Source organism: Rana temporaria, chromosome 5, assembly GCF_905171775.1.
Source record: "Rana temporaria chromosome 5, aRanTem1.1, whole genome shotgun sequence".
Classification (NCBI taxonomy): Eukaryota; Metazoa; Chordata; class Amphibia; order Anura; family Ranidae; genus Rana; species Rana temporaria.
The window spans coordinates 66,117,405-66,141,200 of NC_053493.1; the positions used below are offsets into that span (position 1 = coordinate 66,117,405).

At 43.3% G+C, this 23,796-nt stretch overlaps 2 protein-coding genes across 6 annotated transcripts in view; one reads left to right on the forward strand and one right to left on the reverse strand.

The window, feature by feature from the left end:
* PITRM1 (pitrilysin metallopeptidase 1) overlaps positions 1-4,725 on the forward strand; it is a 104,690-nt gene extending 99,965 nt beyond the window's left edge. Inside the window, exon 27 of the mRNA XM_040352661.1 lies at positions 4,494-4,725. Coding sequence (XP_040208595.1) covers positions 4,494-4,587 — 94 coding nt within the window. The 3' untranslated portion in view covers positions 4,588-4,725. The remainder of the gene's footprint in view (positions 1-4,493) is intronic.
* Positions 4,726-15,268: 10,543 nt separating this feature from the next.
* Positions 15,269-23,796, reverse strand: part of LOC120940064 (phosphofructokinase, platelet) — a 154,615-nt gene continuing 146,087 nt past the window's right edge. For 3 of the 5 annotated variants that reach the window (XM_040352666.1, XM_040352664.1, XM_040352665.1), the window contains 3 exons: positions 22,739-22,838; positions 18,239-18,344; positions 15,269-16,111 (listed from right to left, as the gene is read on the reverse strand). In XM_040352666.1, the coding sequence (XP_040208600.1) occupies positions 15,958-16,111; positions 18,239-18,344; positions 22,739-22,838 (360 nt within the window). In that variant the 3' untranslated portion in view covers positions 15,269-15,957. Of the gene's footprint in view, positions 16,112-18,238; positions 18,345-21,796; positions 21,803-22,738; positions 22,839-23,796 lie in introns of all 5 variants that reach the window. The other 2 variants (XM_040352662.1, XM_040352663.1) reach the window with 1 other exon arrangement.

The window sequence follows — 23,796 nt, forward strand, 5'->3', positions numbered from 1 at the left end:
TAATAACACTTGGAGCACTTTCACACTGCCAGCGCCCGGCGTTTTTTGGGCGCTTTTAACCCCGCTAGTGGCCAAATAAAAGGTTAAAAGTGCCGCCGTTGCAGATTTGCAGGCACTTCCCATTGATTTCAATGGGAAGGGGCGCTTTAGGAGCGGTGAATACACCACTCCTAAAGCACTGCAAAGAAGCTGCTGGCAGGACTTTTTTTGACACCCTGCCAGCGCAGCACCTCAGTGTGAAAGCACTCGGGCCTTCACATTGGGATTGCAGATGAGGCTTCTTTCAGGTGCTTTACAGGCGCCACTTTTAGCACTAAAGCGCCTGAAAAACACCGAGTGTGAAAGCTGTCTTAGACCTCCATACCCGCAAAGTTCAGAAACAAGCTTTTTTCACAGTGAGGGGTGCCCCAATTCATCAGTCAGGGAATGATTGAATAGCAAATCTATCTAATACATTTCAGGGCTTGGGTCCAGAATGGTGTATCCAGGAGCTGTAAACTAGAGTTTCAATCTCTTTGTTCCCGCTTTATGCTGTGAAATTTAGCATCCTCCCCACAAAAAAAAAAGTGGGCCAATCTTTATGCTGCTCTCTGACAACTCCTCTAGCAGGTGGTCCTTGATCCGGTCTCCGAAGAGGAAAGGTTTCAGGGGTTTTACTTCAACCTGTTCATTGTTCCCAGGGCCCAAGAAGGCATTTGCCCCATTCTCGACCTGAAGATTAAAAGCAGGTTTGTTCATGTTCAAAGATTACATGTGGAATCTGATCGCTTACCCTCAGCCAGGGACTGTGTGGACATCAAAAATACCTACCGTATTTTCCGGTGTATAAGACGACTCGGCGTATAAGACGACCCCCTAATTTTCCAGGAAAAATGTTGGTTTTGGGATATACTCACTGTATAAGACTACCCCCTTCTTACTAGTCTTTCTGGAAGCTGAGGGGTAGCCAGAACCGCTGACAGAAACAGGCTTTTTCAAATCTCACTGTGCCATTCCATTAAATTCCTCACTGTGCCATTACATTACATGCCCCCACTGTGCCATCACTTGCCCCCACTGTGCCATCACTTGCCCCCACTGTGCCTGAGCTTGCCCCCACTCTGTGCCTGAGCTTGCCCCCACTCTGTGCCTGAGCTTGCCCCCTCTCTGTGCCTGAGCTTGCCCCCACTGTGCAATCACTGCAAACAGTGCCATCACTCACTTTTTTTCTGGATAGACTTCAGGCGAGGCGGTGCGGTGACAGTCTCCGTGCTGCGCGCGTCAATGATTTAAAAGACGCGCCTTCTCCTCAGACTGTCCTGTGTTAGGCGGAACACAAAATTTCCCAGCAGCGCCTCTGTTCTGTGTTCCGCCTATCACGGACGTCTTCTCATCTCGTCCGAGGATGAGAAGGCATCTGTGATAGGAGGAACACAGAACAGAGGCGCTGCTGGGAAAATTTGTGTTCCTCCTATCACAGAACACTCTGAGGAGAAGGAGCGTCTTTTAAACCATTGACACTCTCGCAGCACAGAGACCGTACCCGGCGTATAAGACGACCCCCGACTTTGGATGCATTTTTTTGCATCCAGAAAGTCGTCTTATACGCTGGAAAATACGGTACTTGCACCTTTCATCAATGCTACTTGTGTTTTTCTGTTTATTTGCCCTTCCCTTTGACTTGTCCAGTCAAGTGTTTAGCAAGGAGTTGGCTTTTGTCCTAGGTCTGCTACGCTCTCAGGGTAATCCCATAATTGGAATATGGACTGAACGTTCCTTCAGTAGATTTTTATTTTTTATTTTTATATATACCAAAAATATGTAGAAGAATATTTTTTGTGTATATGCATTATAGCAGAAAGTAAAAAACACACATTTAAAATTTTTTGCAGAATTGTCGCTCTTTTTTTCTTTTTTTGTTCATAGCGCAAAAAAAACAAAAACACAGAGGCGGTCAAATACCATTAAAAAGCTCTATTTGTGGGGGGGAAAAGGATGTCAATTTTGTTTGGGTACAGCGACACAATGCCGTATCACAAAAAATGCTTTAGTCATTAAGGGGGTAAAACCTTCCGGGGCTGAAGTGGTTAATAAAACGTAATTTAAAACATTACGCTCATGGTGTGCTTACTCTATATTCACTATAGTCCTGTTGACAGGTGTGTGAGATAAGGGACCTGTTATATTGCTAATTAAGTGTTCTTGCATACCGTATATATTCATATTATAGCCAAATTTACCACCTTAACTCCTCCCACAGCTTTTACACTACATGGACAGTAATAATAGATTTCTAAACTGCCACCTCATTTCCAAGCCCACCTACACAAATCTTATATCAAAACGTTCAGCTATCGTTCAGTCAATCAATTGGTTAGTGTAATGTTTACTACCATATTTATCGGCGTATAACGCTCACTTTTCCCCCCTGAAATTATGGGGAAAATCACGGGTGCGCGTTATACACCGATGCTGTACCTCGGCTCGGAGGGGAAGGAGGGGGACGAGCGCCGCCGGAATTCACGCGCCATCTCTCCTGTTTACTCGGCACATGTCACACACACATTTCCACTTCCGCTACCGGCATTGGACCAGTGTTCTATCAATCACAGAAGCTGGTCCAATGCCGATGGCGGAGGCGGGACTGTGTGTGTGACTGCCTCCGAATGAACAGGAAATGACGGCTCGGCTCGGATGACGGCTCGGTGATTCCCACGAGGTGAGGCTGCATTTGGGCACAGGCTAGGCTGCATTGAGGCTGCAGATGGACACTCACCACAAAATTTTCAACGTTTTTTTCCTGAAACTTCCCTCTGAAATTGGGGTGCGCGTTATACGCCGATAAATACGGTATCTTTACTCGCTCCAAACACTCCACACAGTTACTCTGCCCACTCCATAAAGTTACTCTGCCCAGTCCAACCTTTCCAGTTACTCCAGCCACTCCAACCACACAACAGTTACTCCGCCCACTCCAGTTGTAGACTACTGGTGGAGGCAAGAACACTTCACACAGTTTCCCCAGAAATTTTAGCTTTTCTAGTTATGTTTGCTCTAGTGAACTGAAGTAGAAGTGAAGACTTGAATCAAAAATTGGTGCTGTTGATATACAATGACTTTATTAACCACTTGCTTACTGGGCACATAAACCCCCTTCGTTCCCAGGCGAAATCTCAGCGTCCGGCACTGCGTCGCTTTAACTGACAATTGCGCGGTCGTGCGACGTGGCTCCCAAACAAAATTGGCGTCCTTTTTTCCCCACAAATAGAGCTTTCTTTTGGTGGTATTTGATCACCTCTGCGGTTTTTATTTTTTTGCGCTATAAACAAAAAAAGAGCAACAATTTAAAAAAAATATATTTTTTTTTACTTGTTGCTATAATAAATATCCCAATTTTTTTTTTTAAAAAACTATTTTTTTTCTCAGTTAAGGCCGATACGTATTTTTCGACGTATTTTTGTAAAAAAAAAAAAAAAAAATCGCAATAAGCGACTGGTTTGCGCAAAAGTTATAGCGCCTACAAAATGGGGAACAGAATTATGATTTTTTTTATTATTTTTTTTTTTTACTAGTAATGGCGGCGATCTGCGATTTTTATTGGGACTGGGATATTGCGGCGGACGTATCGGACACTTTTGACACAAATTTGGCGCCATTCACATTTATACGGCGATCGGTGCTATAAAAATGCACGAATTACTGTATAAATGTGACTGGCAGTGAAGGGGTTAACACTAGGGGGTGAGGAAGGGGTTAAATGTGTAGCCTGGGTGTGTTATAACTGTGTGGGGGGAGGGGGGTGACTGGGGGAGGTGACCGATGCTGTGTCCCTATGTACAAGAGACACAGATCGGTCTCCTCTCCTCTGACAGCACGTGGAGCTCTGTGTTTACACACAGAGCTCCACGTCCCTGCTGTCACCTGCCGTGTCACCGACGATCGCGTGTACCCGGCGGACATCGCGGCCGCCAGGTACACGCATCGGGTCTTCGGCGATGCGTCGGGACAGTTTTTACCCGCCGCGTGCCACCCAGTGGCGCGCGCGGGTAATGCACATAAAGGCCGTTTTTAAACGGCCACTTGGCACTTGAGAGCCGCGCTGCGGACGTATTTCGTCTATAGCGCGGATCTCAAGTGGTTAAAGGTAAAAAAACTGGCTATGTCAGAGGTACCTGGATCACAAATATAGCTGGTCACATTTGGGTAGCGGAGTAAAATGGCTCCCTTTTACATAGGGGGTCTTCAAAACGTTTTTTTTTTTTATCTTTTTGTTGGAAACGGAGTAGTAGTAATTGGTCATGTCTGTAAAGGTCACGTGACTAGTCGGTCTGGCAAGCCAGGTGAGCTTGCAGTTTAGTATAAGAGTTGTCACACTGTGATGAAGATGGCTGCTAAACTTATAAAATAAAGCGTGGAAACTTTTCAAGAACCCTCATAGTATTGCCTGGAGTTCAGCTCTGTATTTTCTTATGTTTCCCCACTGGAATATTAATACATCTTATAACCTCTTGCAGGTATCTAACTACTGGGAACTCCACCCGTGCAATTTCTCTTCTGGGCCCCGAGAATCCCGGCATTTTAAAAGATCCGACTTGGATTAAAAGATGAAACTCTCCTGCAGTAAGAAGATCGGAGTGATAAAATGCGAAAAGGATATTTATTTATTCAGGCTTTACCGGGTTATTAGATATTGTCTTTTTAAACTCTTTAACATTTAAAGGTTAAACTCCACTTTTGTTGAAACAATGTTCTGTGTCAGGTTTGTGTGTGTGTGTGTGTGTGTGTGTGTGTGTGTGTGTATATCTATCTATATATATATCTATCTATATATATATATATATATATATATATATATATATATATATATATATATATATATATATATATATATATATATATATATATATATATATATATATATATATATATATATATATATATATATATATATATATATAAAACTCAACGTGTGTATGTATGTATGTATGTATGTTCCAGCATCACGTCCAAACGGCTAAAGATATTAACATGAAACTTGGCACACAGGTTACTTATATGTCAGCAACAAACATAGGATAGGTGGTTTAACCCTTACCCACCCCCATTTGCCATGGTCGGGGTTTTCCTTTAAAGTCCCATTCAACTCTATGTGAAATACATGTTACTTCATAACTTCTAAACGGCTGTAGATATTTCGATAACACTTGGTCACATGTTACTTATATGTCCACTTAAACTATAGGATAGTTAATTTATCCCTTAACTACCCCCATTTGTGAGGGTCGGGGTTTTTGTTTAAAGTCCCATGCAAATCCATGGGAAATGTATGTTCCCACATAACTTCTGTACGCCTGGAGATATTTCAAGAATACCTGGTACACATATTACTTATATGCCAAATAAAAATATATGACCGTTAAATTCACCCTTACCTACACCCTTATATAAAAGATGGGTATATTTATATTACTATGTTTTTCCTCCCCAAAAGGTTAAGATAGGAAGACCGGGCAACGCCGGGTATTCAGCTAGTGTATATATATATGCGCGTGTGTGTGTATGTATGTATGCCCTGAAGGAGCCTCTGGTTGATTTGGGATCGGCGTATTAAGTTACCAAATTCTTCTGTCTAATGGCGATGCTTGTGAGTGTGAATAAAAGAACAAGCGTCCAGCAGGTAGCGTTAGTTTTTTTTTTTTTACTGTTTTTCCAGAGACAACAAGGCCAACATCAACATGACACACAGTATAGGAAAAAGGTTGATGAGTAGGAAGGACTTGTAGCGTCAAGCCTTGGATATCAAATAAACATAGAGAGCAAGCCTGCTCTCGGCTCATATAATTTTAAACGTCGCCACCCTCGCCAGGGTGGGTAAGTGCCCCTTGAATGGGCAATTAACTTGGACCTGGCAGCCAAAGGGTCGCTCGCAATAATCAGATCACTGGGAGGAAACAATGCCTCTGCCACAGGCGTAGTAAATTTTCTTGGTATAATTGAAGTGTAAGGATAGAGAATCCTCCCAGTAAGTTTTGTTCTACAGGATCACCCAATGACCGCAAAAGAAAAATTCCTGTCGCGTAGCGCGGTAATCGGATCCCCGGTGGTTCGTCCAGGCCTCAGACAACCTCTGCACTTAGGTTCTCCCGAGCCAATCCCCCACCGTTCAGCCTCCAGCTTAGGATCTGGAACCCTGCAAGCTGGTGGGGTCCCTTTCTTCATCAACGAAAGGCTCCGCGAGGTGCACAGCCTTTACCCGACTGGCCATGAGGATGGGGCCCGCGGATGCGCGCACCCTAAAGGTGGATGCCACACCTGGAACTCGGGCCCCGCAGACTACCCAAGAAAATGGCCGGTGCTCCAGATATACCCCCCGACAGCATGCCCAAAGAGGGGAACTCCTCCGATTGGCTGCTGGGGAAGGATGGTTCCGTCAGAACCCCTATAGCGCCAACTGTCGCCCAGGGGTGGGAACGCACCCCTGGACACACAGACTGACCCAAGAGGCAGTTCTGAACTGCCACCAGCTCAAACTAACAATTGGGATGGGAGCAAGTGAAATCTCTCATTCCCCACTAACTTTAGCGTAACGCCCCACTAACAAAAAGGGGGGGCGCTATATATATATATATATATATATATATATATATATATATATATATATATATATATATATATATATACACACACACACATACACGTGTTACTATACATACACATGCACACACATTCTAATAATATATGTTATGTATGTATCTATAATGTATGTCAAAAATTTTAGTAAACTTTTCTGTGGATCCTTACATGCTTCTGTTGTGCAGCTATTGTGGTAAGCTAAGACAACACCCCCACTACAGTGTTGTGTCATGATCAGTTCTAATGGTGTGATAATACACATTACATACAGGACGTCTATAACATGGCCTAAAGTGTGCAGACTTCTTAGAAAATCGGTTGCCAGTTACAAGAGCAAGGGATAGAGAATTCCAATAACTTTTTTTTGTTTTAAACAAACTGAGCACTTTTGCAAAGAAGTGAAATTTTGATTTAAAAAGAGATAGAAAATTATGGTTGACTGCAGACTGAGATGGAAAGGAAACATTAACCTACAAAGTGCCTTTAGTAGCAATATATTGATTTTTCAGCAAAACTGGAGTTTTTCTTTAATGCAACGCTAAATCATTACAAAATAAAAGCTAATGTGGTCTCTATTAATATGGTGTGTGTGTGGTAGTTTTATAACTATCTGGTGTAAAGGCCTGTTTGTTTGAACAGAGTTTTTAAAGCTGACGTCTTATTGTCTGGCAATATCGCCATACATATCTGGGTCTTAAGGGCTCGTTTACACTTGCTTCGAAATGTGGCATTTGACAACGTTTTTTTTTTATTTTTATTTTTTTTTATTATAAAGAACTCTGAATGCCAATCAAAGCACCTGTCACTAAATAAAATGGTTGGCTTACAGTCCTGTTCACATGTGTTTGATTGCTTTGCTTCACTTCACTACAAAAATGATTCCCCATGCCTGACTTGGTGCTTCAAAGCGTCTCCAAAGCCTCCATAGAAGTCTAAGACCACACTTGCTTACAGCACCTGAAGCTTGTGAGGGGCTTTATATTCAGCTTTAGCTTTGCTTTAGAGATATTGCAGGTATAAGATTCCAGGATGCACTGGGAAACCAACAAGCAAAATGTAAAGACGTCATCGGTCCCTTCCAGTTCATGTGTATACAGTATATTCTGGAAGTGTTGCAGACGTCACATCTGGTGTGCAGCAGGAAGGTGAGTGGGGTCCAGAATACAGCGAATAAACTACCTACTCTGACAGCATCAAGCATGACACCCAGAGGCAGAGGCATGATGGGACTTGTAGTTTGGCAACAGCTGGAGGTCCGCTAATTGCTTATCCCCGCTATAGCAGAAGGTAAATGGGGACCAGAGAGAGAGAGAGAGGACTAAGTGGCAGAGGATCCGAAGTGCTGAGGGACCAGAGCAGGAAAAACTAGCAGGTTTCACAGGTGGGGAGCAGCATGGGAGCAATAAAGTGGGAGGAGAGTTGGGACAGGCGAGAGAAAGATCAGCAGAGCTGGGATTCACTACTAAGCAGGGGATCGGCAGAGCTGGGAGTTACTACTGAGCAGGGGATCGGCAGAGCTGGGACTTACTACTGAGCAGGGGATTGGCAGAGCTGGGAGTTGCTACTGAGCAGGGGATCGGCAGAGCTGGGACTTACTACTGAGCAGGGGATTGGCAGAGCTGGGAGTTACTACTGAGCAGGGGATTGGCAGAGCTGGGAGTTACTACTGAGCAGGGGATCAGCAGAGCCGGGAGTTACTACTGAGCCAGGGATCTGCTGAACAAGGATCTGCGGAATGAGTGTTCTACTGGGCCCCTTTTAGACTATTAGAAAATCAACACACAGGCATTCACCAAACTTTAAAATAAGCATGTTGAAGCAGTAGTGCACTTTAATGTGTGTTTGCGTTGAAGCAAGTGTAAATGAGCTCTAAAAAAAAATTGGTTGGTGCAGCCGTAAACCAACCGGTTCTTTCTTCAAAGTGGAAAATAAAATAAACACACAAATAACAGGACTCATTCAATGTTGTGAATGATGTATATGATTTACTAAGAAAACAAACTAAAGTGCACCCATTCTAGAACGGGCACAATTGTGGGTGGGAATGACAGTGTATAGCGAGTGCAGAATATGACAGCATGGAACTCGACTCTGACCTCAACCCGATAGAACACCTTTGGGATGAATTGGAGAGGAGACTGTGAGCCAGGACTTCTCATCCACATCAGTGCCTGACCTGTTTCACTGTAGGAATGGTGTACCTTTCTTCATAGGCCTTGTTGACTACTCTGCAAATGAAGTGTTTATGGTTGTGGCCAAAAAGCAAAATTTTGGTCTCATCCCTCCAAATGACCTTGTGCCAGAAGGTTTGATGCTTGTCTCTGTGCTGTTTGGCGTATTGTAAGTGGGATACTTTGTGGCATTTGCGTAGTAATGACTTTCTTCTGGCGACTCGACCATGCAGCCCATCTTTCTTTAACCACTTCCATACAGGGCACTTACGTACCTTCCCGCCCAAGCCAATTTTCAGCTTTCAGCACTGTCGCACTTTGAATGACAATTGCGCGGTCATGCTACATTGTACCCAAACAAAATTGGCGTCCTTTTTTACCCACAAATAGAGCTTTCTTTTTGTGGTATTTGATCACCTCTGCGATTTTTTTTTTTTTGCGCAACAACTAAAAAAAGACCGAAAATTTTGAAAAAAATTAAGTTTTAATTTTTTTTCTGTAATTTTTTTGTAAATAAGTAAGTTTTCTCTTTCAATTATGGGCATATGGTGGCACTGATGGGCACAGATGAGATGGCACTGATGGACATCGACGAGGTAGTACCGACGGGCACAGATGAGGTGGCACTGATCGGCGCTGGTATGCGGCACTGATGGGCACACATAGGCGGCACTCATGGGCACACATAGTTGGCACTGATGGGCACTCATGGGCGGCACTGATGGGCACTCATGGGCGGCACTGATGGGCACTCATGGGCGGCACTGATGGGCAGCACTGGGCACTCATAGGCGGCACAGATGGGCACTGTGGGGTGGCACTGATGGGCACTGTGGGGTGGCACTGATGGACGCTGTGGGGTGGCACTGATGTACACTGTGGGGCGGCACTGATGGACACTGTGGGGCGGCACTGATTTACTTGTTGCCAGTCAGTGCCCATTTGTGGGCACTGATTGGCATCTTTTTTTTTTGCATCCTTTTTTTTTTTCCCCAGACTTTTTTTTTCAGACTTTTTTTTTTTTTTACTTTTTTTTTCTCAATTTTTTTTGTTTTGCCCTTCCCTGGTGGGCATCCCTGGTGGTCCATGTGGCGATCCGAGGGGGGGCTGCGCTGATAAACAATCAGCGCGAACCCCCCCTGTCAGGAGAGCCGCCGATCTGCTCTCCTCTACTCGCGTCTGTCAGACGCGAGTGAGGAAGAGCCATCGACGGCTCTTCCTGTTTAAATCGTGATCAGCCGTGGTTGGACACGGCTGATCACGTGGTAAAGAGTCTCTGTGAGAGACTCTTTACCGAGATCGGTGTTGCGGGGTGTCAGACTGACACCCCGCAACAACGATCGCCGCGATGCGCGCCCCCGGGGGCGCGCAGCGGCTAAGAATCCTGAGGACGTCATATGACGTCCGGTCAGGATTCTACAACCACTTTGTCGCCGTCAATCTGTCATTGGCGGGCGGCAAGTGATTAAGTGCCTCCTTATTGTGCATCTTGAAACAGCCATACCACATGTTTTCATAGAGTCCTGCATTTCACCTGACGTTATTTGTGGGTTTTTCTTTGCATCCCAAACAATTTTCCTGGCAGTTGTGACTGAAATATTAGTTGGTCTACCTGACCGTGGTTTGGTTTCAAGTCAGAACCCCTCATTTTCCACTTCTTGATTAGAGTTTGAACTGCTGATTGGCATTCTCAATTTCTTTGGATATCTTTTTATATCCCTTTCCTGTTTTATACAGTTCAACTACTTTTTCCCACAGATCCTTTGATAATTCTTTTGCTTTCTCCATGACTCAGAATCCATAAATGTCAGTGCAGCACTGGATGAAAGATGCAAGGGTCTGTCAGGAGTGCAGAAATGCATTGACCTATTACACACACACACACACACACACACACTAATTAATTACAAGCAAACAGATCACAGGTGAGGATGGTTACCTTTTAATAGCCATTCAAACACTTTTGTGTCAATTTGTGTGCATGTTATCAGGACAAAATCACCAGGGTATGTAAACTTTTGATCAGGGTCATTTGGGTAGTTTCTGTTGTGATTATGATTTAAAAATGATTGACAATAAATGGCTTCAGCCAAACACTAACCATGTGTGAAAAATGTTATTGTGTTATTCATATTTTCTGAAAAATGCCCAATAAATCATAAATTCTGGCAGGGTATTATACATTCACATCAGTCCCTGCCCTCAAGGAGCTTAGAACCTAAGTCCCTAACACACATTCATACATATACTAGGGCCAATTTAGACAGGATCCGATTTAACCTACCAGCATGTGAGAGGTGTGAGATGAAACTAGAATACCCGGAGGAAACCCACGCAGGTACAGGTAGAACATGCAAACTCCAGGCAGATGGTGTCGTGGTTGGGATTCAAAGCAGTGACCCTTTTTGCTGCCAGGTGAAAGTGCTGCCCATGGGTATGTAAACTTATGAGCATACCTATGCAGCATTTTCTTAATGTAGCACAGAGCCTGGGTGCCCAGCCTGTTGGGGTGTGTGACTAAAACCCTAGTAATCGGACATGGGACTATTTTATATATATATATATATATATATATATATATATATATATAAAAACTTCAGTCAGCCTCTTATAGAATTTTTCCCAGTCTAAAACTAATTGCTTTAGCATGTTTGCTGCCTCTATCTCCTGTAGTATGTCCAGAGTCTCTGGCGGTCTTCTGTTGCATTACATATATTGAATGTTGTGTGTGACCCCCTTCTGATGTCAGGGGCTGCAGTTAGTTCACTATGAGTTGACCACCACTGGCATCGACATGTGCCCTATTATACTTACTACCAAAGTGTCTACTTTTCCCCCCAAGTCATCTGTCTGGGACTGCACAAGAGAAGGAGTGACTCTACCTCCAGAGGCAGGAAGGACTTTAAAAGGGTTGTCCCAGGTCTAGTTCATCAGTATTTGTGTTTTTACCACTGGAGGGAAACCTTTTTCCATGAACTCTCTCCTGTGGTGTTCATGAGGGCTTATGGAGGAAGGAAAGGCTGGAGTATCCCTTACCTCCTAGGCATTTTATTGTTATGAAGCCCTGATCTGGCCACATGGACCAGTACAAGTCCAGAGCCCCCTGTCCAATTCCGCAGTCCATGGAGACTCAGGCTGGCTACTTGCTTGACTTTCCCGAAGAGGATGGCGGCTTTGGGGCTCCCTGACCAGTGGTGCAGGTATGTAACTTCAGGTAATAGTGGAACTAATGGCCAGTGATGGATCATGTGCGTTCCAGTCCTTCACGCACAGGAGGAGGGGGTGTGCTTCTGGTGGGCCACTTCTGGTTCCTATCTAGGTGCGTTGGCACTTCAGCATTTATTAATTCCAAATGCTGCCAAACTCATCCAAACTGGTTTGAAAAAATGCAGTTTAGGTGAGTTTTTAACTCTGAGCTTCACCTTTTAGAAGAAGCAGCATTTACAATAAACCAGTGGGCATGAAGTGTAATAGTTTCCAGTATGATACCCAGAGCTATTCGGCTGCCTTGCAGATGGATGATCCCCCTCCCCTCCCAAATGCTTTCGAAACCCAATAGCCAAACCGCCTCATTACCTATGCAGAAACTTGTCGGCGGCTTCCTTCACTTGTGTATAAATTACCAGTGGCACCTCTTATTCAAGAGTGTCACATACCATTCTTACATCCCACCCTCACATTGCCTGTTTGCAGAGGACAGGGAAGGGGAGGCTGAGATGCCTGTTCCTGTGCTGACTTCAGTTTCCAAAGAAAGCTCCACCTGCTGCTCGCTGTGCAGGGACAGAGCAGATCAGATCCTGGCTGGGTCAAAATGTCACATCACAGGCATGGGAACAGTCATTTCAAAGGCAGCTAAATTGCATTGTCAGGTTGGGACCAGAAATAATAGTATTAGTAGAAAAATAGCAGGACCACCAGTTAATTGCTTTGCAATCCCTTACCCTCCCCCCCCCCCCCCCCCCCCCCCCGCCGCCTCTTCTGTCATAACTGCTTCTCCCTTACTTTTCAGTGTTAAAGCAGGGTTCCAACCACATTTATCATTTTTTAAAAGTATGTCCTTTCATCTGTCTGTATAGTTGCACACATAGGGTCACTTACTGGGTAAAAATGCGCCCCCGTCCCGCAGGCTTTTAGCGAACAAACACTTTTTATTCCAGTCTCCAGACAGTTGTCATTTTGCTTGTGGGCATTGTGAAGCCCACTAGCGATTACTTCCGGGATTCCTCTGGTGACGAGCCTGAACGGGCCGCCCGTCCTGCCCCATTCTCGCAAATGCACAAGATAGCAGCCGCGCCGTCAACCACTTGGGTTGCCATCACAACGAGCGGTGGCAGTGGAAGTGAACGCCGTTGTGATGGCAACCCATAAACAAAAAAACATGCATTCACTAAATCGCATCACTTCCGGTATCGAAGTAACGCGATTCTTGCCTAGGGGAAGCGCACGGCATCCTGGGAAATGCATCAGCGTTCGAAGGAGCTGGCGTCAGGATTGTTGGTGTAATCCGAGGGCAGATTACGTGGGACTGCATAGCAACAGGCATTTCCAGGTGAGTAAAAAAAATTTCTTTTTTCTTTTTTGGTCTCATGTCAACTATAAAGCAAAAATATTTTTTAGATGGAAACTCCACTTTAATGTACACTGAGCTGCACATGCACACCCACTCTGTGCCATGATGATGTGACTTCCGTACCTATGCCTGCCAGTGAAGTCGTCATGGCCCGGCCAATCAAGTGGCTGGAGAGCCGGAACCCAGAAGGAAGACTGGGAGAAGATTGAAGCACCTATAACAGCGGAGATGGTTGGAGGGGATCTTTAGATAAGTCTGCCTTAATGTGCTAATATGTGGTGCATACTGTACATTACAGCATATAAAGCACCTGGGTTGTGTGTATGTATGTTTCCATGTCTTTATAAAACTTGCTTTGTGCATTAGTTTAAATCAATTGGTGGAGGGGGGGTTATGGTGTGGGGATGTTTTTCAGGGGGTGGGCTTGGCCCCTTAGTTCCAGTGAAGGGGGTTGGCAATCCAAGACAATTTCATGATCCCAACCTTGTGGGAACAGTTTGGGGTTGGCTCTTCTTGTTCCAACATGACTGCACACCAGTGCACAAATCAAGGTCCATAAAGACCTGGATGAACGAGTTTGGGGTGGAGGAACTTAACTGGCCTGCACAGAGTCTTGACCTTAACCTGATAGAACAACTTTGGGATGAATTAGCGGAGATTCGCCTTCTCTCCAACATCAGTGCCTGACCTCACTAATGCGCTTCTAGAAGAATGGTCAAACATTCCCATAGACACACTCCTAAACCTTGTGGACAGCCTTCCCAGGAGAGTTGAAGCTGCAAAGGGTGGGCCAATTCAATATTGAACCCTACGGACTAAGACTGGGATGCCTCTAAAGTTTGTGTACGTAATATAGTATATATCTTAATGGCAGTAAAATTATTTATATATATATATATATATATATATATATATATATATATATATATATATATATATATATATATATAGTGTGTGTGTGTGGACCTGGTCTTTTCGACTAAGTTTGGGTACTTTGATGAAAAAACTCATATAGGGAAAAAAGTATTTGTATAAAATCCATACAGGAAAGGTGCAACATGTAAATAAATACACGTCTAAGGCCCCATACACACGATAGAATCCATCTGCTGAAAAATCCCAGCGAATGGGTTTCAGCGGATAGATCCTATGGTGTGTACACTCCAGCGGATCTGTTTCCGCGGATATTTATCCCCTGGGATGGATTTCCAGCGGATAAATATTTGATGACATGCTATCAAATCTATCCGCTGGAATCCATCCCAACGGATGGATCCGCTGGTCTGTACAGACTCACCGGATCCATCCGTCCGAAGGGATCCCCCACATGCGTCTTAATGATTCGACGCATGCGTGGAATTCCTTATATGACAGCGGCGCGCACGTCGCTGCGTCATAATCGCGGCGACGGCGCGACACGTCATCGCCAGAGGATTTCGGCGCGGATTTCAATTCGATGGTGAGTACACTCCATCGCATGGAAATCCGCGCAAATCCTCGAGAGGATTTATCCGCAGATACGTATCCGCGGATAAATCCTCTCGTGTGTATGGGGCCTTACACAATTTGGAAATGAGAAGATTTTTTTTTTCTAAAGGCATGATAAAAAGGCAATCAAATAATATCAAAGAAACAAGTAACTCCGAGGGAGTGACTATGTAAAATATGAGAGAAGAGGTAAGAAGTGAGCACCCCCCGCTTCTCACTTTAATGTAAGATGTAATTTCCGACAGCAGAACACCCCCTCCCCCGCTTCTCAACTTTAATCTTTAATGTGACATGTCACTGTCGGCTATTTAAACCGCTTGAAAAACGTGTCAGTGTGAAAGGGGCCTAAGAGCAACTGAAAAACTTCTTTAGCCTTAATTGGAAAATAACGTCACACTTTGAGTCGGTTTACATAAACAAATTCAGCTTTTGGTTTGTAATCTGTACTTTATTATTCCATTTCATCCACGCACCATTTATCGTGTCACTGAGGGGGAAAAATAGAAGTTGCACATATATATATATATATATAGATATAGATATATTTAATTTATATATATAAAGGTGTATCTATAACATCTCTGATACAAAGTGTAATAAATGTATAACTTAAAAATACACACAACACACAGGAAACAAATTCCACCATTGCGACTCATTTACAAAGTGGCCCAAACATTTCTAAAATAAAAAAACAAAACCATGAATTTTAAAGTGAGCTCAGTGATGATATAATTCTCATACACCTTCCTCCATATTGGGTTTTGTAAAGACACATTCCTAGGCTTCAGTCAAGACCTCTGAAGGGCATTGGACCTTGTGACTGATAACATTTGAAAGAGCTTTCCATATTTCCATAGTGGTCAATCAGCTTCTCCTTTTTTAACTTTTTTTTAATCTGTCTGAAAGGAGAAGCAGATTGGTTACTACGGGTGTTAGACGCATCTTTTAAAGACTTGAGGAGTGAAGCTCGTTATGTGGACATAAAGTGCTGGAACGAGGCAAGTTAAATAACAGAAGACAAGTGTGGTAACCATTCTAACCTATGGCGGTAAAGCACACAATGAAGATGGTGGTAGGCTATGAAGAGAGGAATGCCATTGGAGCTCATGGCTGTTAGATGGCCCCCATGTCAGAATGGTGTGGTCGTCTAACAGTGACGTGTTCCAGCTGTCCAGCGTCTGAAATGTCGTAGCTGGTCTTGTACTTGGCCAGGATCTTCATCAATGGTCGCAGCTTCAACCACCACTGCTCTTTCGGAATTCTGTGTCTGTAATGAAAGAAGGGATTCTGTATTATAACTGTTCTGAAAGCACTAATTCCAGAAGACGCTAGCTTTAGATGCATCCCTGATTTCAATTGGATACTGTAATATAATGCAGCACAGTGAAAAAAATCAAACATGTAAATGACCTCACCTATTTCAGGACACCACCCGGATAGGATATACAGCTCATTACCTCTTTTGACAAAAAGTTCTTATAGAATCTCAATACTGAGTCTTCTCATTTGGATTGGTATATTTAAAAAAAAAAAAAAAAAGCAGGAAGGGCTAACTTCACTTGTTAAAGCTATACTTAAATGGCCAAAAGTATGTGGACACCCCTCTAGGTGTCAGGTGTTTCCAATAAAGGCTATTGTTAAAGCGGAGGTTCACCCTAAAAACATGTATATAACATTACATTCTGCATACTTCCAACATTTACAGTATGCTGTTTGTTTTTTGCTGTACATACCGTATTATTCTATTTTCCACCTGGCTTCCAGGTGCTCACTCCCGCGGGAGTAGGCGTTCCTATGCAGAGGCGCAGTGTCATGTGGGACTTCGCCCAGATGATTGACGTCTTGAGAAAAACTTCCCCCCGGCGGATAAGGCGCGTCACGAGTTTCCGAAAATAGCTGAACTGCGAGTCGGCTCTATACGGCGCATAAAGCCGACTAATAGAATAATACCGAAAATAGAATAATACGGTATGTACAGCAAAAAACAAACAGCATACTGTAAATGTTGGAAGTATGCAGAATGTAATGTTAAATACATGTTTTTAGGGTGAACCTCCGATTTAATGCTACAGCATAAGACATTTTAGACAATTATGCACGAACAACCTTGTATGAACAGTTTGGACAAGATCCTTTCCTGTCCCAGCATAACTGTGTTCCTGTGCACAAAGCCTGTTCCTTTAAAGTGGTTGTAAACCTCAGTCATGAAATCTGAACAAAGCACATATATCTGTAGTGTTTACTTATCGCTCTCCAAAGCTCTATGTATTGTTTCTTTCTGGTGCTTCGTTCCACTGTTATTAGCATGAGTCACTTCTGAGAAGTTTGTCTGACACGTGATGAATTTGTGACCAGCGTTCAGCACACTGTCTATTCAGAAAACAGCTCTGTATCCTTCCTCTGCAGGCTGTGAAGGGGGTGTGTCCCTTTTCTCCAATCAGCTCTCACACACTAACTGCAGCTCTCCATCCCCTCCTCTGTGATACTAACAGATGGAGAAGGATTTTACCAGGGTTCTGCCCTTTTGACGGGGTGTAGGGAATAGAAGTAAAACTTATGTAGCAGGATTTGTTTCAGCTCTGTGTATCATCTGAGGCCAGTCACTTCTGAGTATATGTGAGGGTTTACAACCACTTTTTGCCTGGGTTCACACTGAAGGCGGGTTTGAAATCGTGTGAGTTCAGCTGAACTTGCATGGTTTCAAACTTGCATTTCAGTCCGACTTTGGGAGACATCTGTGCGGGAATCGGTAAGGTGCCGCAAAGGTGGAAACTTGTCCTTAAGTCTATAGGCTTGAATGACAAGCTGCTGAATACGCCTGTTGATAGGGGAAAGAGAGAGGCAGCATTGAGGGAACACACCGCTTCCACTAATGTTTGCCGCTTGGGGGGGGGGGGGTCACACTTCACAAGGAATCTTCAAGGACAGGGTTCCACCAGATGGACCTGTAAAGTGCTCCATGGCTGGCTCACTTGTTACACACAGGTATCTAGGCTAGTGCCTTCAGCAGAGCCCAGTGTTTAAGAACACATCAGCAGGGTTTATGGCAATGCTAAGGATCAGTTGATCCAAAAAGTTGTAAAATTAGCGATTTATGGCTGTGCAGTAACTGAATAAGCTGTCTAGAAGAAAAATAATCTTAATAAAAACGAAAAATGTTTTTCTATTTTCTTAAGATGATTCTTATATAGTAGCACTTGTTGATTATGAAGTGGGCAAGATTTACCGTATTTATCGGCATATAACACGCACAGGTGTATAACACGCACCCTAACTTTAAGAGGGAAGTTTCAGGAAAAAAACTTTCCACAGCCCCCTGCGTAATTTTAAAAATAGAAAGATTCTAGGAATCCTACACTAGTCCATCAGGATGTAGTTGGCTCTCGGTACTCACTTGAAGTCAGTTTCATCTCTCAGTTGCATAACTGGCTGGAAGACAAGGGCACGCCTGCGCATTCCTAGCAGGCAGACGCTGTCCTCCGTGTTAGCAAATACTCTGCCTGCAATGGAAAAAAAAAACATTATAAAGGAGCTGCACAAAAGACATGATCATTACCAAGCTTGACAGTTCTGCGGATTCTCACTACGCTTCCATTAAGGTGGAACATGTTCTATGGGTTGGGGGCTGATCATCTATTGGAAAGTGTAGGGCTTAGTGATTAAAATACAAGATTATTGTTATTTTAAATTACTGTTCACTCACAAACACCACACAGTACTAGGCAAATCTAGTGTACAGCACATAATGAAATACAGCATTCAGTGATATTACAGTAGACTTCATTTTGAACCACAGTTAGGGTGACCCTGTCAGCCAGAAAAACTCTTCAGGTTGCTCCCATAAATGACATGTTTATTGCAAGCACGTCCTGATGCTGCTTCTGTAAATTGCTTTGTATTACCAAGGCCTCATTCACACTGACATTCCTGCATTTACCTTTTCTAAACACAAGAGAAGTGGTCTGGGGATTATAAACAAGTCTTATGCCTCCCAGATCTTTTTGTCCTGTGTTTAGATATTTGCGCTTTAATCAGGCGTAGGCGGATTCCAATGGTGCACCAACACACCTCCCACGTACCAGTGTTGCAGCACACCACAGTGCACAGTAATGTATTACCATGTGTTGTGATGTGCTGCAATTAAATAAATGCTGCAAGTCTTTTTTTTTTCTGCCAGTTTTGGTGAATTTGAAGCTCATTTTTTAATGGGCTGCCTTAAAGCTGTATTCCACAAATTTAGCAACTTTGTAAAAAGTGCAGCTACGACATGAGTTGAGTCCTAATCATGTGGGCTTATCTCTATTATTCATATCCACCAGGTTTATGGCTACCGAGTCTGTGAGAGAGGATAGAAGCACAGACATTAGCTATGCCTACACCTCCTATCTGCTGCCCACTCACAGAAGCCTTTAGATTTTGTGAATGAGTTCATATAATACAAAGGCCTCTGTGAATGGGCGGGAGGACAGGAGGGGCGGGCATAATAGCTGCGCCGACACTCGTAAAGGGGCTGAGTCCAGTCAGAGCTCTGGAATCTATGCTGGTGAAGCACAATAAACTTCTCAGATATAAATAAACCCAGGAGGTAGCAGGCAGCTCCTTGGACTTAAAGAAGAGCTTTACTCTGAAGGGAAAAAAAAATTTAAAGTCAGCAGCTAAAAATCATGTAAACTGCTTGTTGTAATATATGTTGGCTGATTTATGTAGGATGTTTTATATATATATATATATATATATATATATATATATATATATACACAGTATATGTTGTATTATTATTATATTATAAGTCCAAAATTGACCAGGCCAGATTTCAGTCCAGGATAAGTCTATTTTACACATCAAACCTGTCATTGCATGTTACACATCAAAAGAGGCTTGTCGATTGTCAATATGCAAAGGTCCAGGATAAGTCTATTTTACACATGAAACCAATCAAACCATTACTCAGGCCACATGTAATCTAATTACATATTAGAGGAAGCTTATTAGTATGCAAGAATGCAAAGATAGGAATAGGTGATGATTGAAGCCGTCATTGGCTGGGGTCATTATCTGTCACTCTGAAAGACAGGATGTAGATCAAAGACGGCCAATCAAATTGCTCAGCTATTCAGTGGATAGGGAATATAATCCTGGAGGTGAATCTTGTCACTCAGAATATTCTCTGTATATTCTCTGTATGAATATGGCACAGGTCTTGGAAAAGATGGGATTCTGAATTACTCCGTTGGATTTGTATCGTCTGTGGAATTTGGACTTTATTCTGTATTGGAAGTCAAATAAATGCACTCTCTGGAGAGCCTGGTGTGTTGCTGCGGGACAATATAATTTATAGTCCTCATACTAACACCTAAATATCAATTATCTAACCGGACTACAATATATATGACTTCACTACACTGCTGACTTTTAATAAAAGAACACTTACATGTTCAGGGATCCAGTGCGCTCCCTTACCTAGGCTAATTCTTCACTAGGCTTCAGGTTCCCGGTGGCAGCATTCTAACTGTGGGCAGCTGGTTATACTGCTTTCGGCTTTTCAGCTGGCTCTGCATGCTTGAGCCACGCTTTGCTTTGTCAATAGTCCCGCAAGTTTTTTGGGGCCTGTGATGTATCCCTAAAGACTGCAAGGAGGGAGAGAATAACTTCTGCTCGGATCACCTAGGCCAAAGGTTCTCAGCCCTGTCCTCAAGTACCCCCAACAGGCCATGTTTGAAGGTTTTCCTTTATCTTGCACAGGTGCTTTAAATCAGAGTCAATGGCTTGGTATTTTGAACAGCTATTTTATCTAAGAGAAAAGCCCTGTACACACGGGCCAGAATCTAATCAGAAAAACACGTTGTTTTTCCTGACGCGATTCTTGGCAAGAATCTCTTGCCGCCCGAGTGTACAGACACTCCTTTCAAAAGAACTGTGGTTCTTTTGAAAGGCAAGAACGCGGTGACGTCATCGCGCACGACGAGCATGCGCTCGTCACATTCAATGCTGTCACCGCCATCCTGCTGCACCCTACCTATGCCTAGGAAGCTACCACGCATGTGTCAAAGTCATTTCGAGCATGCACGGGTTTCCACGGCGACAGGTAAGTATACACACTCTCGGGTTTCTCGGCAGGAAAACACTGCCGAGAATCACAACGAGAAAATAAAGAGCAGGTTCTCTATTTTTCTCGTCGAGATTTTAGGCAGTTTTCTTGATGAGAAACCTGAAAGCCTCGTACACACGCTCTGTATACTCGGCAAGAAATCTCTGCCAGCAGTTTTCTTGCTGGTTCTTGCCAAGTAAACCAAACGCGTGTATGAGGCTTTATTCCCAAAACATGGCCTGTTGGGGGTACTTGAGAACCACTGACCTAGGCGATCTGAGTGGAAGTGGGTACCTGACAAAACTAAGTACCCGCTACCCCCCTAAAACAATGACATGCCAAACGTGGCAGAGGAGAAGGACTTAAAGGGGAACTTCCCCTTTTGGGTGGAGTTCCGCTTTAACAAAGTTGCTGAATGCCTGGAATTCAGCTTTAATGCAAAACAAATTGGCAAAGTGTGAAGGAGCCCTAAAGGCAGTGAACTGAGTCGTCTTTCCAATCCACACAGACTCTTTTTGTAAATAACTACAGTCCATGCCTACTGCATATTTCATTACAGGTACAGTCCAAAAACAACAATACAATATATATAAGAATTGGGCTTATTACACATATTATTCTTTGTATTACTTCCCTCCAAGTGACTCTAAGATGATTGGTGGCTATCTGGTTATATAAATCTATGTTGAGAATATTGGTGAATTTTTTTTCTTGGTTTGTGAATAACATACAGTACCAACTACCAGAATACAAAGGGGATATTTTACTTTTACTTAGTTAAATTTTATTTCATATACTGTATGTTACTATGCAATGATATTATGGATATGATCATGGTTACACCAAGAAAAAAGGAAACATTACCTTCCTCTAAGTATTCCGAGTAGCCATCAAAGAAAAGACAGAAAAGCAAAAAAGAAAGTATATTTAGCTAATGATTTTACTGTTATATAGAAGCCAGCGGCATGCAATGTGTGCAAAGCAGTCTTGCAAAACATGGGAGGGAAGCAATGTGTAACAGGCACAATATATTCAATTTGGGTTCAGACAGTAAAACAGGAATTATTCAATAGAAATTACAGTACAATTGGAAAGGGGGTTCTAATTTCATTTGAAAAAAAAAAAAAAAAAAGGAGGCACGTCAGACAGGCATTTTACTACCCTGAGGCCGCGTACACACGATCGGACTGAAGGTCCGTTTTCATCGGTCTAAACCGATCGTGTGTGGGCCCCATCGGTCAGTTATCCTTCGGTCAAAAAAATGAGAACTTGCTTTAAAATTGAACCGATGGACGCCTAACCGATAGGTCAAACCCGATCGTTAGTATGCAAAAGCATCGGTTAAAAACCTGTGCATGCTCAGAATCAAGTCGACGCATGCTTGGAAGCATTGAACTTCGTTTTTTTCAGCACGTCGTTGTGTTTTACGTCACCGCGCTCTGACACGATCGGTTCATTAACCGATGGTGTGTAGGCACATCAGACCATCAGTCAGCTTCATCGGAAAGACTGATCGTGTGTACGCGGCCTTAAATGAGGACAATATCAGGGAGGCCAGTGGCAGCCTCCATTGCCGACGCAGAACCTTGACTGTGACAGCTCATCTGATTGGCCAATGCCAATGTATATTGCAAAGGTCTATACATTTTTATATATATATATATTTGTTTAGCAAAATAGGAAAAAACTATTTCTATTAAGAAATAAAGGCAATAACAATGAAAGATAAGGCATTCAATATGCCTAAAGGAAAAGCTGAAGAATATGTAGAGACGGCTATTGCTAATCAGACCTACTGTAAGTTACCTTTTCTATAACATTCTTTCAGCTTCCGTGAAATCCACTGAATGGCTTTGGCTGAGATTTTTGTGCCGAAGTTCCTGTCGAACGGTGACGGTGCTCCTCCCTGTAAGCGACATATTCTGTTTTACTATAGCTGTGATTATCATTTGAAACCAAAATGACACTCAAAGATTCCCATGCTGTACTACAGATGAGTTTACAGTTTGATTTATTCATTAAAAGCCGAGATGTGCGATTACCATTTCTAAAAGCATTAAAGGGAGTTGGTGAGGACAAGTCACTAGGATGGAATAAGCATGTTGGGCAGGAAAGTAAGACTTTTCAGACTTCACTGGCTGCATGATTGTTCCAGGTGTCACACAACAAAGCAAAGAAGGATTAGTATGAAAGTCCCCTGAACCTTTCACCAAGTCGGAAAGCGCAGTTGCCATGTTTCTCTTTTCACAGGTTTAAAGAAGAATTCCAGGAATTTTTTTTTCAAATGCAGTGGGGCTGTGCCTGCATTGCATGCGTTTAACGGCTCATTTTTTCCAGGGGCGCAAGGAATAGCTATACTTTCCAGATCCTTTAAAGGAGTTGTAAAGTCTCATGGTTTTTCACCCTAATGCATTAAGGTGAAAGACCTTCTGTGCTGCAGCAACCCCCCAGAGCCCCACTTTTCCTTACCTGAACCCGATCGTTCTGGCGACGAGAACCGGTCTTGTGCTCGGAGGATCTGAGGATTAGGTAAGTACAGTATATCTCCGCACTGCAATCCCCTAGACAAAAATGAGCAGTTAACCCGTACAGTGTGGGCACAGCCTCACTGCATGGGAAAATAAAAAATTGTGTTCTTCTTTAAAGTTTGCTGCTGGAAATGTTCACTATATTAATGTTCCACAGTTTGATTCCTTGTGCTGAGAATACATTAATATATGTCCTCGATTTGAGGACTAGTTGTCTACATTTTGCACAACTGCTAGCTCATAAACCTGGCTGTTCCTGTCAGCTCAGTTCCTCACTAACAATCGGAAGTCAATCGGAGTGCTTCCAGATCATGTGCTCACTCGGTCAACTATGAG